Source organism: Oryza glaberrima, chromosome 8 (assembly GCF_000147395.1).
Source record: "Oryza glaberrima chromosome 8, OglaRS2, whole genome shotgun sequence".
Classification (NCBI taxonomy): Eukaryota; Viridiplantae; Streptophyta; class Magnoliopsida; order Poales; family Poaceae; genus Oryza; species Oryza glaberrima.
Window position 1 is genome coordinate 12890132 of NC_068333.1, and position 16569 is coordinate 12906700.

At 42.6% G+C, this 16569-nt stretch overlaps 1 protein-coding gene and 1 long non-coding RNA gene across 2 annotated transcripts; one reads left to right on the forward strand and one right to left on the reverse strand.

Annotated features, from left to right (window-relative positions):
• Positions 1-2437: 2437 nt before the first annotated feature.
• LOC127782527 (D-aminoacyl-tRNA deacylase-like) lies at positions 2438-6586 on the forward strand. Its single transcript, XM_052309773.1, has 8 exons — positions 2438-2637; positions 2708-3040; positions 3156-3219; positions 4060-4112; positions 4384-4439; positions 5122-5190; positions 5323-5508; positions 6377-6586. Exons 1-8 carry the CDS (start codon positions 2536-2538, stop codon positions 6462-6464), a joined length of 951 nt encoding a protein of 316 aa, XP_052165733.1. The 5' UTR covers positions 2438-2535; the 3' UTR covers positions 6465-6586.
• Positions 6587-10273: 3687 nt separating this feature from the next.
• On the reverse strand, positions 10274-15881 carry LOC127782528 (uncharacterized). Its single transcript, XR_008019189.1, has 3 exons — positions 14249-15881; positions 10693-11553; positions 10274-10594 (listed from the first exon to the last, which is right to left on the reverse strand). It is a non-coding gene; the product is annotated as an uncharacterized LOC127782528 (long non-coding RNA).
• Positions 15882-16569: the final 688 nt, after the last annotated feature.

Here is a 16569-nt window from a genome sequence, read left to right on the forward strand (position 1 = left end):
CGCCCTGGCCCCAAAAAGACTGGGATAAGAGGGGAGAGAGGTGGCCGGTGACATAGATGAAGAAGGACGCATGGCTTAGCTAGATCGACGATATCAGCTCCTAGATCGAAGTGACCATGATGGATTGATGACTAGACCTGGTGGATTAAGGCAACCGCACCAAACTGAGGGACCCGATAACCACCTGGGATTGGAAAGAGAGAGCTTCATGATTGTGAGTTGCAAGGGGAGAGATGGTGGTGGTAGTGACTGAGGATGCTGAGGAGATGACGTCGTTGATATTTGGTTGTGGAAGAGGTGAGGGCAACACCCGGGGATCATGGAACGGTAAAAAGTGAATAAGAATAAAGAGAATATGATGAAGGGGTAAGTTGCTCCATAAAATGGATCATTACAAACCAACATGTTGTTCCGATATGTTTTTTTTTCAAGTTCTTATAACTACCTATACATCTGTACCTGCTTACCAAGTTTATCATCAGCATAATCTAATCTTTCTTTGTATGCAGCTAGTATACGCTTTAGATCACTGCAACTACGGCCCACAAGACCATTCAATTCCACCGGAATAAGTCTATTTTTCCTCCCTCAACTCATGGCAGTGTATGAATAGCATCCCTCAACCGCAAAATCGGGTATAACCCATCCCCCAACTCCGAAAACCGTTGCAAATCAACTCCCCGGGCGGTTTTGGAGGTGGTTTTGTCCTACGTGGCACCTTTGACCCTATTGACTTACTGAGTCAGTAGGTGGGGCCCACATGTCAGTGACAAGGATAAAAGAAAAAGGTGGGGCCCACTGTCAACCACACTTATCTTCTTCTCTACGCCCTTCTCTCGCTCCTCCGGCCGATCCCGGCGGTGACGTGCCGCCCCACCCTGCCGCCATTCGTCGAGGCTGCGCCCCGCTCTTGCTCGGCCGCCCTTCAGCACCACGCTCCGCTTCGCCTCCTCCTCCCCACCCCCATCCCACCCTACCGCCTCCACCGCTGCCGCCATCCCCCTCCTCAGATCCAGAGCGGAGGAGGGCGAACGAGATGAGGGAGCTGGCCAGCAACCCTTGGACATGGAGCGGCTTCTCACTGCAGATGGACCAGCCCAACCCGTCTTCGCGGTTGCGTCCATGTGCACGACGGCCACCCCCCTAGGCTTCACCGCCTACACTAGTGCGTGCCATATGGGTTTGCAAATATTTGCAAATCGATTGGGGATTCTCTGGTGACGGTGTTTTGCGTGCTTGGGCAGAGTGATTTAGTGCTGATCATAAGCATCATAGTATCATACACGCTTGAAAAATCACGATACAGTCGACCAAATTGCTGATCGATAGCTTAGTAAATTTGGTCAGCATGGTATGCCACCCGGCAATTTTCTGATTGATACTATTGTTGGGGTACCTGGCTATCTGCAGCTTTGTTGATGGATAACCATTGATCTTGCATTGTTTTATATCCGACTGCTTGCTTCCTGGAGCCGTTTGTAGATGTAACTGGAGATGGAATTTTTGCAGCAATTGGTCTTGCCACTGCCGTCTCACGTGCTACCCCAGCCAAGTCTCCCCCGAGGCCGGCCGCACGAATCACGCTATGCCGCGGGCCGCCGCCGGCAATCCATGTGCACTGATGTGCAGACATAGGTGCTGGAGGAGGAGGAGAAAGAGCGGCGGGGAGAAGTTGTCGTACATGACGGTGGTATGGGCGGCGCTGCTCCTCCTCGTGGCGCTCAGCGCACTCTCGCTGCTCGCCGCGGGGTCTCGGAACGACCGCCATGCCGGCCTCGGTCTCGCCACGCTTCTGCCCATCCACAGCTGTCCCCGGCAAGCCTCCCCCAGCAGCATCGTCGCGGTGGCTAGGCACCGTGATGGCGGCGAGCTCCTAGCCGTCGGGATCGGCCGGAGGAGCGAGAGAAGGGTAGAAGAAGAAGTGTGGTTGACAGTGGGCCCACCGTTTTTCTTTTATCATAGTCACTGACAGGTGGGTCCCACCTACTGACTCAGCAAGTCAACAGGGTCAAAGATGCCACATAGGACAAAACCGCCTCCAAAACCGCCCGAGGAGTTGATTTGCAATGGTTTTCAGAGTTGGGGGATGGGTTGTACCCGGTTATTCATACACGGCCATGAGTTGAGGGAGGGAATGTGGACTTATTCCATTCCAACCAGACAACGAAGGGCCCACGGCGCAGTCAGACTTGTTGTTCGATTTCGCCTCCCCTGCAAGCCAGCCCGCATGGCCAGATCGCCGGCGCCGACGCGCACACACCCCGTACGTACGCACGCCCATTGTTCGTGACCTGCCCAACTTTCCCACGGGCGGCCACCCAGTCCCAGCCACCCCACCAACACCAAGCTTTCGCGTCTGCCGACCAAGACGAACCCAATTTGACTGCCGCTGACCTGTGGGCCCCACAACCACCCCATAAATAAAGCAACACAACAACGACGCCGTAACGAAGGAGCAGCAGTTGCAGCAGCAGCAGTGTCTTCTTGCAGAGAAAGAAGGAAGGAACACGAAGGAAGGAAGGCGGCGACGTCGAGATGGTGGTGCTGGTGGTCGCCACGACGTCCGACGCCGCGTCGGCCACTCCGGCTGCCGCGTTCCTCGCCATGCCCGGCTGGACCCCCGGCCCCTCCATCCCGGTACGAATGCCTCGCCCTCGCCCTCGCCACCGCCTTCCTCCCTGCCTAACTCTTCGCGCGGCCGGCGCAGGACGGCGTGGAGAGCTTCGCGAACGGCGCGGGGGTGCGGCTGCTGCGGCACGCGCGCGGGATCGTGGAGGAGGACGACCTGGACCTGCGGTGGGAGGCCGCCACGGGGGAGCGCGTCTCCGAGGTGGTCCTCCTCAGCCGCCACACCGCCGTCTCCAACCGACCCGCGCTCACCGTCCACCCCATCGGCGTCCCGCACCTCAGGGACGGCGTGGACGTGCCGCCGCAGGGCGGGCGCCCCGGGTGGGCCGCGCCGCCCAACCCGCGGATCGGGCCCTGGCTCCGCCTGCTCCGCCGGATCGCCGCCGACCGCGGCCTCGTGCCGGAGTTTGAGGTGATTACTTTTCTTGTGTTTTTTTTTTAATTTTGCTTTTTTAATTTCCTTTGTGGAATTGGGGATCGCTGTTGTTTGCATTGGTTGATTGATTGATTGGTTCTCGTTTCTGCAGATTACGCTGGAGGGCACTCACCATGGGCCAGTGACCAACACGCCGACGCTGTTTGTTGAGATTGGTACGAAATTCTCCACACCTTTTCTTTCTGGGGTTTAATCCAGTGTGTTTACTTAATTATTGCTCGACAGCCAGACATATCTCACAAATTAGATTATTCATAGTGATTTCTGGATAATGTTTTGTAACTTCATCTTAGTTGATCAACTTAAGTTCATTAAGTTTATTCTTTGTTTTTTCTGTTCCCCTGATTCATTTTTGGACAGGCCAGTTTATCTGTAAGTTGCATAGGCTAGGAATTAATGCCTGCACCCCGTCATTGATGAACGTTGTATTGAATCCTAAAATTATAGGGTGAAATCTTGGATTTTATACTGACGGCCGAAAGGTCCTCTTTGTTCTGACACCCCAAAGTATGAACTAGTTCAATGGTTCTCTTCCTGAATCTACTATATTTGAAATGCTATCCAGCAGTTCCCTGAATAAAAATAATATAAATAAGTATGATATTTATAATAGTAGAAAGAGAAAATAATCTTCAAATTGATTCTTCAGGCACACAGATAGTTTGAAGTACAAGTAATTATGTCCTCTCTCTCAAAAGAAGTAATGTTGTCCTGTAAATGAACAGTTTGAATGATAGGTCACATAAAAGGATATATCTGGGCAACTTGCGAAAGAAATGTGAAAATACAATTCAGATTACAATAAATTTCAGGTGATATTGCACATATAGCAATAGTACATAAACATCAACGATTTGATACTTAACTCATTATATCATGAACCATTGAGTTATCACTTTTTCTATTGTTAAACAAAATATTTTCCTTGCATGCCCACGTGACATTGATCACCAAATACGTTTAACAAATTTATTTCTTTAACTTGTGTGTTGTAGGAAGCACTGAAGAATACTGGGGTAGACAGGATGCTGCTGACGCAGTCGCTCTGGTTAGTTTTCCCGTTTGTGTTCCATTTCAGCATCTGGGCATGGACAATGTAAATGTTTGTATGGTCTACCATGATTTTCATGTTCTTTTTCCTTAGATATCTGGAATTGGTTCCAACTTTATGGTGATATTATTGTTCATTTTGCATCTTTGTGATGCTAAGGAAAGGACATGCATTTCTGATCCTTAGTGTCCTCTGTGATTTTGAGTTCGTGAACACATTGTATTTGTGGTGAAAAACACAATGGAACTCAGTCTTATAATACTTGCAGCTGCTATGGAAAGGACTTGGTCTTGGAGAAGAAGAATCTGTTGGAAATTGGCATGGGTATGTTTGCATCCCCTCTCTTGCTCTCCCTCTCTATTTTCGTGTGCTTTACTATGAAAACCATCAGGTGGAGTTTACCCAGTACAACCCCCCCATACATCAAACATCTTTAGAAACTGTTGTCCTGAGTGGCAAATAGACCGTGTTTGTACCAATAGGTGTGTCTCTCGAGCACTTAGCTCTTATTTGCTATGGAAGACAAGCAATTGTTCTTTTTCTTTCATTCTTTTCATGCCATTGATCTCAGATATAGACATCTAGTCCAATGCCGATTTCCATACTAGTCCAATGGAAAGTAAGCATAATTTTAGTACATGCGAAGAACTCTCGTTATATTTTCCAATAATTAGCATATTTGATAATCCACCACAACTGATATTATTCCCTGGAAGGTAGGAGACCAATGTATCACCGTTTAATGCTAAAAGAACTAATTTTTGGCACTTTTTTGATAGTATAATGCACACACTGAACGCTTTGAGATTGTTTCTGTTAGAATCAAAATCAGCTCTCTGTTGAGAACTATACATAAAATCACTCGCCCAAGCATGCTCCCAGCATGGGTACTCTTGACTATCTTGCTTGTATATGTTTTTTTAAGTGAACTGTTTATCTATTATAATGATGGTTTTTGCTATGAATTTGAGCTGCATTAAGTCTGCTATATTTTCATGTAATGCAGGAATGGTGAAAAAGTCCTTCTAGGCATAGGAGGTGGTCATTATGCTCCTCGTCATATGGATATTGTAACGTAAGCGCCATTTTCTTTCATTGATTATGACACAACTTTCTTAGCAGGATCTAAGAGCATTGATTTAAGGGAGCATATTTCTTCAATTTTTGAAAGCATTTTTGTCAATGTTATATCTTGAAAATGTTTCAGGAAAGATGGTGTATGGGTGGGCCACTTGCTCTCTGGGTATTCTTTGCCAATGGAGGAACCGAAGCAGATGAATGGTAAAAGTGTGGCTGACGTTGGCGGTATGTGGAAGCATTCCATTAAAGTTTCATATGAAGCAACAAAAGCGGCTTTCCCAGGAGGAGAGATTATTGCACATATTGATCAAAAGTAAGATGGCTTAATCTATAGCTAACTTGTGTTCCATTAGAATACACTATCTTTTAATGAACATTATTCTATTTCATGTTTTGGGTACACATTATTTAAAAATTGGCCATCCTGATTCATCAGTAAAGATTACAAAACAACCATTTCAAATTTTGCCTTGACGGTACACATATATAATTGTATCCAGCAATCTAGAAAATCATCAAATGCATCAGTTGAGGGCATTCTTATCACTGGAATTTTATAAATTGACATTTCAGTAAAAAGGGCTTCCTTCTAAGGGTATGGACTTCTTCAATTGTCTGACTGTTCTGTTATGTTCCATCTGTCTGCTTCTCTGATTAAAACATTTGAATTCTAATCATCATATCTGCTGATAGTACGCATTCTTTTGAGAAATTTGGCAGAATTTTTTCATTTCATTTTTATTTTGCACGTTGCTAAATAAAATCTTGTTTAGCTGCAGAGCACACATGCATAGTGTTTATCATAGTAGGTTCAACTAAAATATGCAGTGTATGGTTGCATCCAATCATTTCAAACGATGCATCATGCATTGATTTGAATTTTGGATAGAATATGAAAATTGTGGTTTGTACGATAGAAAACTTACATATAAATAATTGATACTGCTGCAAAAAAATCAATTAATCATAAGACAAGTCTTACTTATGGATATTTAATTACATGCAAACAGTGTTCTAACACCACCAGATCAAGGAAGCTTGCAAGTAGTCCACTAATCCATATAGTTGGCCCTTTTACTTGGCTAACCTATTTATGTGACTGATTTGCAGTAACCTGAATTAGTGATAGAGAACTGCTCCTTTGTTTGGTTGTTCTAACCAAAATTTTGTTTCTATTTCAGGAGCTTCAAAGGATGGCAAAAGAACGCAATTACAAGTTACTTGCAGGAGTTGAACATCAGGGTAGGAAAACCAAATGATTTCTTTTAAGAAGACATAACACCGGGGTAGCAGTACTCTTTTGGTGTTATTGCTAGGTACTTAGTATGTGTATGCTAAAGACCTCGCCTCCACGGCCCTGAGATAATAAAATTAATATTTTGAGCCCTGAACTCGTGAGTTATATTGTCTGTGCTTCCATACTGCTGAGTTTTGATCTCTGCACCGCATGAGCATCACATATTCACATACGTATGTTCTTCCATCCTGAGAAGTCATTTTTGTTTGTTATCATCTTGTATTGAATTGTGTGGATATTTTTACCTACATTAGCCCTGTGGTTTTGGTTGAGGGCACCCTATCGAAGAAGGGTACCTATACCGTTCACCCACTGTATACGACCGTTCTCTCTAGTCTTTCTGAAAAGGTTTTGAAATCTTGTGGGCTCTGGGCTCCCGTGGAGGAGAAGGCTCTCATAATTTCCACCTTGAAATTTTGATGAGTTCTTGAGGCGTTCTTGCTACCAACCTTGAAAGAGAAGTGCTACGACTCAACTTATTTGCTTATGTGATAATGTTTTGTCCAGCTGAATTCTTCGTGCTTCTCACCTTATTATATTTTTCTTCGCGATTGAAAAGAAGGTTAGTATAATCACCACATAGTAGGCATCTGCAAGAAGCAATTCATGTTTCTTTAAAATAATTGGGGTCAAAGAATTGAGTATGGTAGTGTTTTGTTGGAGCTCTAGCTTATTCGACATGACTGCCGTACTACTGAACGGCCTCTTTTAGGGCATTAGGAGTGCGTCGCAAAAATATACCGTTCCTCGTGTGATAACTCAGCTCAAGAATACCAGGAACATTGTTAGCTACATGCTCCACAGTGCATATCCCTTTGAGTGGATCCTACTAGTCTTTTTTTATACCCTCACTTTTTCTCTCCTCTCTCACTCCTCTATCCCTTCTCCACCAGTCGAACCGAATAAAGCGAGGCACTGGAAGTCGATGCGGCGGAGGAAGCGAGGCGGCGTCCGGAGTGCGGCAGGGCCCGGGCGGCGACGGCGCTGGGCGGCGGGGCGGACGGAGGCGGCGCCGGTGGGCAGTCCGAGCGGCAACCCCACCACCACCCTGATCTTCGTCACTCTCCCACGACGGGGACCACCCCTTCTTTGCTCCGACGACCGGCGGCTCTCCTCCCAGGCCAGCAACGCGGATCTGGCGATACAGGATGACCTCGGAGCGGCCGGCGAGCTCTGGGCGGCATGGCGGTGACAACAGCTCGATGGTGCCGCCCTCCTTGTCCCCCTCGACTGGCGACGCCTCTCCTGTCCTCTCTCCACAACGGATCTGGGAGGCGACGACGACGACGACAGAGGGCTTGGCGGCTCGTCGGTTGCGGACGGTGACGGTAGGCTAGGCGGCTCGTCGGCAAGAGGCGACGTCGACGGTGGGCTAGGCGGCGCGCGCTTGAGGGCGACTGCGGGCACGGGAAGGAGGGCGACGCCACTCGCTCCACAGCGCGGAAGCAACGCTGTGCCTAGCCTCACGCGCCCTCTTTTTTGCCCAAGAACCGGTTTGGACACAAGAACCTCATTTTGGTGGGTCTGGAAGCAAAGGTGGTATGTGTCCTCCATCTTTGCCGTCGTGGGATGGCAAGGGAGAATGCCATCTCAGTGTACTGTGAAAGCCCTTATGTTTCGTCCTTTTGGGGAGAATATACAAAAATTTCATGTATCATTGCATTCAGAGTGAAATCCATGTTCTGGGCTTTTACTCCAATACTTTAAGAATTAGACTCCCAATAAAAAAAGTTAAATCCATGACCATAAGTTTTACATGCATGGGCAACTTTCTTTTCCATTTAGCTTGATGCTGGTGTGGGTCCTAAAATCCATATATCCTAATTTTGTTTGCAAGGCTATAACCATTGTGGTATTTATTATCTTATTGCAATATTGTGTTATACTAATTGTAGTATCTACTATATCCTCATAAAAACTATTTTGTAAACTAAGGAACAATAGCTTCTTCTTCTTCTTCTTCTTCTTTTTTTTTTGTGAGCATCCTTTGCCTTTGCTTCCCTTCTGGTGTTACTGCATTAATATTTGGTATCTGCACTGTTCGGTCAAATTATTTCCGCTACTTACATTTATGAGTTGATATATATATCATCAGAAAGTGATGATAGATTGAAAGATATTCTGAAAGGACATGTAAGGCACAAGCCAAATGTGAAGCTCTTGCATCATATCTCAAACTAACTCCTGCAAAATTCCCCGTGGAACTGGTGCAACGTAATCTAGAATATTTGCCCGTATTGGTGTACATATAAAACTGGGTATCTATTATATGGCTGCACTAGAATACTCCGTTGGCATTATGTTCCTTTCAGGTTCTATAAAGGGAACTAAGCAACAAGAAGCTCCCCTGGGAGATAGAGGCTCAGGTTAGCTGGATTGTAAATTTCAGAAAACTGCAACTATAGGGACACTCTGTTGTTGCAGCAAACTGAAATAGGTCACTAATGTTGCAGCAAACTGATAGTTTTGTCACTACGTTGCAGTTTTCTAAAATTTACTCTTTCATAAATGATAAATCTAAAGAATGATTTCCGTTTTGCTTCTTCTGTCATGAACTTCTGCATTGCCTGTGCGGTGCAACAATCTATCGTCATGTCTGTTGGCAGCAATAATTTCTAAATGACCACGTGTTATTGCTACGTGTTATTCATCAACCCATACGGCAAGCAGTGATTAATATGCGAGGTAATGCGCTTTATTTGTCATGACCCTGTTGCCCCCATTTTTATTCGCACACTGCTTTTCACGTTAACTGCTGGAAAAGAAATTTATACAAATTCATATTCATGAATATGCACCATTTTGGATTCTAAAACAAATTAAGGACATGAGTACATTGTTGGAGTTCTAATTACATGATCTTAAGCTTTAGTCTATAAACAATCACCTCTTGCTTATGCGGAAAAATAATTGATCTACTAACCTGAGTTAGAAGTCATTGCCGTTCTTCTTTCTTCTTCTTCCAGAGATGCCTCACGAACCCCTTCCAGTGCCTAGATCGATTGGGCGATTAATTAGGGTTTGAGATTAGAGAGAGAGAGAGAGAGTTCGGTCGTCTGCCTCCTTCCTTCTCTTTCTTTATATAGGCGACACTGGTGGGGCTCAGGGGTTATCTCAATTAGTTTAGGATTCTGTTTTCTGTACCGATCACACAAAAAACGAATTTATCTCTTAGTTTGTTTCTTGTTAGGATAAGGAAACCGATGGTTTAGATCCTCTCCTAACCCTTATCGACACAAGTCGACTAAATCAACCAACTTTCTCCCCTTGATTTTGAGACTTACGAGTTTATTAAATAAAATAGCTCCCCAAGGCAATGTGTCTTCAACAACATTATGCGTCACTGAGACAACAAGACCTATAGCTCACTATAGTACTCAAATAAACTCAAGCTTAACTTAGTGGGTGTTGATTGAAAAATTTAGTCCCCCTCATCTAGGATCTCAGTAAGGCTCTAATTTACATATGTACTGGCCAGAATATAATCTTAATTAATCTTAATTTTACGAGCCTTTAGATTATGGATCCATTAGCAAATACTTAGCTTAATAATTCGATCCTGGGACATGTCTTTCACAACCATATCAATGTGTTAGGCAGCAAACACACAATATGTTGCTACTAGAATAGAAAACTATGTTTAATTAGTGCACAACTTCACTAAAATCAATCCAAGGGAAAGAATATCTCCAACTTATGAGACGTTCTAACCTCCCCTAGAAATGTGGCATCAATTACAATGTCACAATTTCAATGATGTCTCATCTTTTGTCATTACAGGCAATTATTATAATAGTCACATGATCATCCAAAAGAACAAATATGACTGTCGTGCACAAGGACAAGACCAATCACTTTATTATCACACTTAATGTATCATGTTCTATTTGGAAAAATAACGGACATGACCCGTTTCTCACATGACTTTAAAAAATTAAACTAGTAAAGTTTCTCTTAATAGAGTGAACAAATAAGACATTATTGCAACTGCTGGAGAAACTAAGTGTGAGGTCTCCAACAACACTTCACTTTCATCTTCACTCCATCAGTTACTCTGAGTGTTCACTCCCCTCTTTGCTACCGTTTGGACGGTGCGAGTTTCCTGTAATGAGTTAGAAACATGCACATCGGCATTGAGTCAAACTCACTAAGTATTAAGGGAAAATTCATCACAAGGGATTTATTTAATTTCATTTATACCTTTCTTGACTAACCACGCTGTGAAGCGTGTGCAATTTCTCTGCCAATGTCCATCTGACGCACAGAAGTGGCAGTAGGGACTTGTACTTAAAGGAACAGCTGAAGTGGAGGCCTTGATCCCTTCTTGCTTCTGCTCACCCTCTGGCTCGCTATTCTTATTAGAGGATTCCCCTTGATAGACCTTTTTGCCTTTATCAAAGGCATTAGTGAGGTTGAGCCGGTCTTTAATCTTCTACTTTTCAGCTTTCTGGCGCTCTTCCTCTTCCACGGAGCGTAAGATCAATTCTTGTATGGTCCACTCCTCTTTCTGAGTATTATATTTTGTTTTGAATGGATCATAGTTAGGACCAAGAGATTTCATGATGATGTGCACTAAAAATCCATCAGATATTTTCATATCCATGGATCCGAGTTGATTTGCCATATGAGTCATCTCAAGGATGTGCTTCCTTATACCACTTTTGCCATTGTAATGACTAGTGATCATCTCATTTACAAGCGTATTGGCATGAGTCTCAGGTGCAAATTCAAAACTTTCTTCAATGTTTGCCAGATACATCTTAATGTCATTAGAGTCAATGATTCCTCCAATAACTTCTGGAGAGATGGCACCCTTGACATAAATTAAGCACATTCTGTTGGACTTCTCCCAGTTGGCTAACTTCTTATTGTAGGCCCACATGAGATTATCATATTCTTCCTCAATTATATTGAGTTCTTCGGCCGGTTGAGGTTCCTAGGGAGGATCCTCTCTTATGGCTAAGTCATAATCCAACATGGCTAAGTTAATAAGCACATTATTTCTCCATTCAACGTAATTTGATCCATCAAGAAGCTGAATAGCCTTAAGTTGTCCTAATGCTGAAAAATTAATTATTAATTAAACATTAGTAATGCAATTAATTTCCATTGGCTTAATTAATCACATACAAATAAATCTTAATTTTCATAATCAAACACCATAGGGTAGAAAAGATTATGAAATGGCAGAGAATAATGAATTACTGAAAATAAATATCTTAAATCAAATTACCAAAATTAGGTAGATATGATATAGGGCATAATGCCATTAGTAAATGACATGAAATTAAAGTCCTTAGCCATATCACCGTTGGGCAAAAATGGTAAAGGAATTAAGCTTAGTAACAAATTAGAGATCATTGATCATATCACCGTAAGGCACGAGTGACAGAGGAATTAATGCACTAATGGCATAAGTAAAATCCTAAGTCATATCACTGTAAAGGCCAAAATGAGAAAGAAAATGAAAATAATGATTGATGATACTTAGATGTTTCCTTAATTACATCACCGTTGGGCAGAAATAATTAAGGAAATAACAATCTTGATGAAATCATCTTTCTTTCTAGATAAACTTCCCGTTGGTTCCATTAATCTAGAAATAAATTACTCAGTATTGCAACTGATCTTAAATAATAAGCATTGCCAATTGCATCAAGTTAATTTACATTGGCTTAATCGATCATATGCAAAATAAACTTAGAATTTCATTGTCAAAGCACCATTGGTCATAAATAATTATGAATAATCTTAAAATTAATTCCTCAATTATATCACCGTTTGGTAGAAAATAACTAAGGAATAAAATATTATAAATTGACACGCAATTATAATAAAGTTGGTTAAATATAACTTCACATCTTAATGCTTTCTAGTTGAATTTCTCGTTGGTTCCATTCGACTATAAATAATTAATATACTAAGGAAATGACCATCATAATGATGTTGACATGAAATCATAAATACTTTCTAGTTAAATTTCCATTCAACTAGAAATAAATTAAATGGCTTAAGGAAATAATAATCTTAATAAATATTGACATGAAATTATATTAACATTGGTCAAATATAATATCATATCATTAATTTCTTTCTAGCCAAACTTCTCGTTGGTTCCATTTAACTAGAAATAATTTTCTAAGTGATCAAATAATTGACCATAATTTTCCAGAAATTTTAAAAGAGCTAAGAAAGCTCATAAATGAATTTCTGGAAATAAATAAAACATTAAATGGCGGGCTTAAATATAATAATGCGGCACATCACTTCCTTAGCCGGCCCATAAAAAAAAGGCTAAAATCAGGCTAAAATTTAGCTAATAAAGATATAACACATTATGAGAAATTAAATTCGCGGGCTTAATAAATTAAAAATAAAGGCCCACTCTTATCGAAAATCCGGCCCAAAACAGACCGGCCCATTATGTGCGCGTGCGGCGCTTAGGTGGACGCGGCCCAGATCGGTGCGGCCCATGACGGCGACGTCCCGACGCGGGGTCGATCTTTGCCGTCCGATCCGATGGACGGCTCGGATTGATCCTATGCCGATGAAATCGCTAGCAGGTGGGGGGAAAGGGTTTCCAACCCTAACCCTAATCTCTTCCCTCTCTTTGACGGCTCTCTCACCCGGGCGAGTGAGCGAGCGGCGGCAATGGCGACGGCGGTCCGGCGAGGCGGCGCGCGCGCGCGGCGACAAGCACTGCAGCGGCTCCATCTCGGCCGGCTGGGGGGCACGCCCGAAGGGCAGCACCAAGCCGTGTGCAATGGCGTCGGCGGTCCGGCGAGGCGGTGCGCAGGCGACGGCGAACGTCGACGCGGCCGGAGCTCGTCGGCGGGGGGGGGGGGGGGGGGGGGGGAGGGGGGCGGAGCCCGAAGGCAGCCGCCAAAGCCGGCGCTTCCCGTCCCTGGCGAGGGACGGTAGAGGGACACGCCAAGACGGCGCGCGCACGGGAAGACCGACGCGGCCGCAAGGAGGTGAAGTGGCGGCGATGCCGCTTCCGGTTTAGGGGGCTTCAAAATCCGGCATGTCACCGAACCCGAGCCTAATTTTCTTCCATTTGGATTTAATTCGGACTTTGTGACTTAGGGTTCTTCCCCAAAGAATTAGGGTTCTTCATTTGGGGATTTTAGGCCGATTGGATCCAGCTTATGGGGATTTCGGGAAATTTCAATCTTGTTTATTCCCATATGATTAACCGTGGGGAGTTTCAATCTTGTTTATCCCCTAATTCTTGTTTGCTGAGTACTAGCCGAAACCTTAGTTTCGGTCTAGGAATTTTGAGTGCGGGAATTGGGAATTTCCCTTTGCTAAATTTAGGGGAATTTCAATCTAGTTTATCCCCTTCTTAGCTTCGGCTTAGGGTTCTGAGTGCGAGGAAATTGGGAGTTTCAATCTGTTTATCCCAATCCCTTTTCTTCTCTTAATCTCCACTGATGGATAATCAAAATCGAAAACTTGAATTAAACAGCTTCTTCAATAATTTGCTTCTGCTACTGATGGCCGAAACCACCAGTATAAAAGGGCTTAATACTTAAAGAAATTAATCTAATCTAATTCAAAATTGCTCATGCCGAATCAATCTTGTATTTTTATAAGGATGGCTTCTAATCACAGGGATGATGTGATTATGAGGGATTGAGTGGACTAAAGATTAGGCTCTGATACCACTATGTTGGAGTTCTAATTACATGATCTTAAGCTTTAGTCTATAAACAATCACCTCTTGCTTATGCAGAAAAATAATTGATCAACTGACCTGAGTTAGAAGCCATTGCCGTTCTTCTTTCTTCTTCTTCCAGAGATGCCTCACTAACCCCTTCTAGTGCCTAGATTGATTGGGCGATTAATTAGGGTTTGAGATTAGAGAGAGAGAGTTCGGTCGTCTGCCTCCTTCCTTCTCTTTCTTTATATAGGCGATATTGGTGGGGCTCGGGGGTTATCTCAATTAGTTTAGGATTTTGTTTTCTGTACCGATCACACAAAAAAGGAATTTATCTCTTAGTTTGTTTCTTGTTAGGATAAGGAAACCGGTGGTTTAGATCCTCTCCTAACTCTTATCGACACAAGTTGACAAAATCAACCAACATACATGGGCATAATAAAGATACATATATACTGCACACAATACAGGAGTCATAAATTGTCAAAAACAGGCTTCTCACTGAGAGTGTGATGAAGACTGATTTTATAGAAGATTTCTCTCGTTTTCTGACGTGCATGCTTCCCGAACTACTAAACGGTGTTTTTTTTTTAAAAAAATTTCTATAGAAAAGTTGCTTTAAAAAAATCATATTAATCTATTTTTGAAATTTAAAATAATTAATACTTAATTAATCATGTATTAATAGCTCATATCGTTTTGCGTATCTTTCCAATCTTCTCTTTCCCCTTCTTATTAAACTCAGCCTTAGCCATACGAAAAATGGGGTACTCTGCTGTTTTACCTAGCAGCACAAGGCTTGTAAATTGTAATGCCTTGTGCTCTCCCGCAACCCCATTTTAATGGTTCAGGCTTCTCTCATAATTGATTTTTCAACTACAAAGACAAAAGAAGTTGACTACCTGTGTAGACCTTTCACCTGCACATGGAATTAATCTGTCACTGTAAAAAAAAACCTAGATTTGTTTTTATTCCATCTGGACAGAGTAGAATATGTCACATCCAATTCTAAATTTATTTTTTTGATAGAGAGAGTATGCAAGATTCTATTGTATCATAGTCCTAGGCTGGGTTCGTTGTTGTGTGTTGGGAATACATTTCCAGCACACGAAAAATTGAGCGGTCCATTAGCATGTGATTAATCCAGTATTAGGTAATTTTATTTTCAAAAATGGATCAATATGATTTTTTAAGCAACTTTCGTATAGAAATTTTTTACAAAACATACACCGTTTAGCAGTTTGAAAAGCATGTGCGCAGAATATGAGGGAGGTGAGTTGGAAAGTTGGAGAAAGAACTCAGCCCTAGCGTTGTTGGTCATCCTATTGGACCCGCTATTGATCATCGTTTTGGTAAGCTGCAACAAGCTTAGCTAATCAGAGGAGACCCTCTCCTTGGGCATATTTTTACTTCTACTACTCAACCTATGGGGTATTAGGAACCATTTCCAGATTCATAATTTATATAAATGGACTCTTGACATTAAAATAATCAATTAAGGTATCATTAGTTGGATTTCCAAGATTAAGAATGCCACTTCTATCAAACAAACAGTATAGATAAATTTGTCTCTCGAACTATAGCTTTAATTTATTTTCAAGGATGGTCAATAATTAGATTTCTACTATTGCCCATAAAATTGTAGGTCCTGCTCATTCAGCCTCTATCATAAACAATTGTTTTTTGGTATGGGGGAAGTCAATCATTGGCTCCACAAACAGTGGTGTGTACATGTGGTTAGGGCAAGTGCTATAATTCTTCATATGTTACCCTTAAAAGTGACATATAGAATTAGGTGATGAGGTGGAAGAGAGAGATGATGAGTCACTCCTAAATAAAGAGGTAGCCTCTACACAAACTCCAAGAAGGATATGGGAGTATTATAGGTATTGGTATTTGTGTATTAGGGGTGACATTGTATATATTACCTCTTAATTTATGAGTGAATGACATAGATAAATTTGGAGGTAGCAATCACATCTACTATAGATCGTGTCACTGCAATCAGCTAAAGGAACAAAGAATGAGAACACACGGATCATGATTTGTCTTGGCCACTTCATGTCTCGACCTACGGAGTAACATCCTCGGCCTTGAGCTGACCCTGTCAGTCCTCGTCACATGGACACTAACGAGAATAAAAAGTTAATATGGTTCACTAATAGAACATAGAGCAATATACAACACTTATACTAAATGCAATATCCGTAGGTGGAGCAATTATCCCTTACAACTTGATATGGATTAGAGGTCTATGATAACCATGTACCAAAATGATGAGAAAGATTGTAAACAATTATCATGGTGATTGTTTTCACCCATCACATATCCTTCAAAATTTGCAGCATATGCTGCTAAATATTCCAACATCCAACTATGTTGGAAGTGTTAGTTCTGGGCTATGACTCTGATTGCTT

Excerpts from the sequence above, each read along its gene's own strand:
- LOC127782527 (XM_052309773.1), top strand. The coding sequence starts at position 2,536 with ATGGTGGTGCTGGTGGTCGCCACGACGTCCGACGCCGCGTCGGCCACT. Across the intron at positions 3,041-3,155 it reads GCCTCGTGCCGGAGTTTGAG|ATTACGCTGGAGGGCACTCA; the intron begins GTGATTACTTTT and ends TCGTTTCTGCAG. Across the intron at positions 3,220-4,059 it reads GACGCTGTTTGTTGAGATTG|GAAGCACTGAAGAATACTGG; the intron begins GTACGAAATTCT and ends TGTGTGTTGTAG.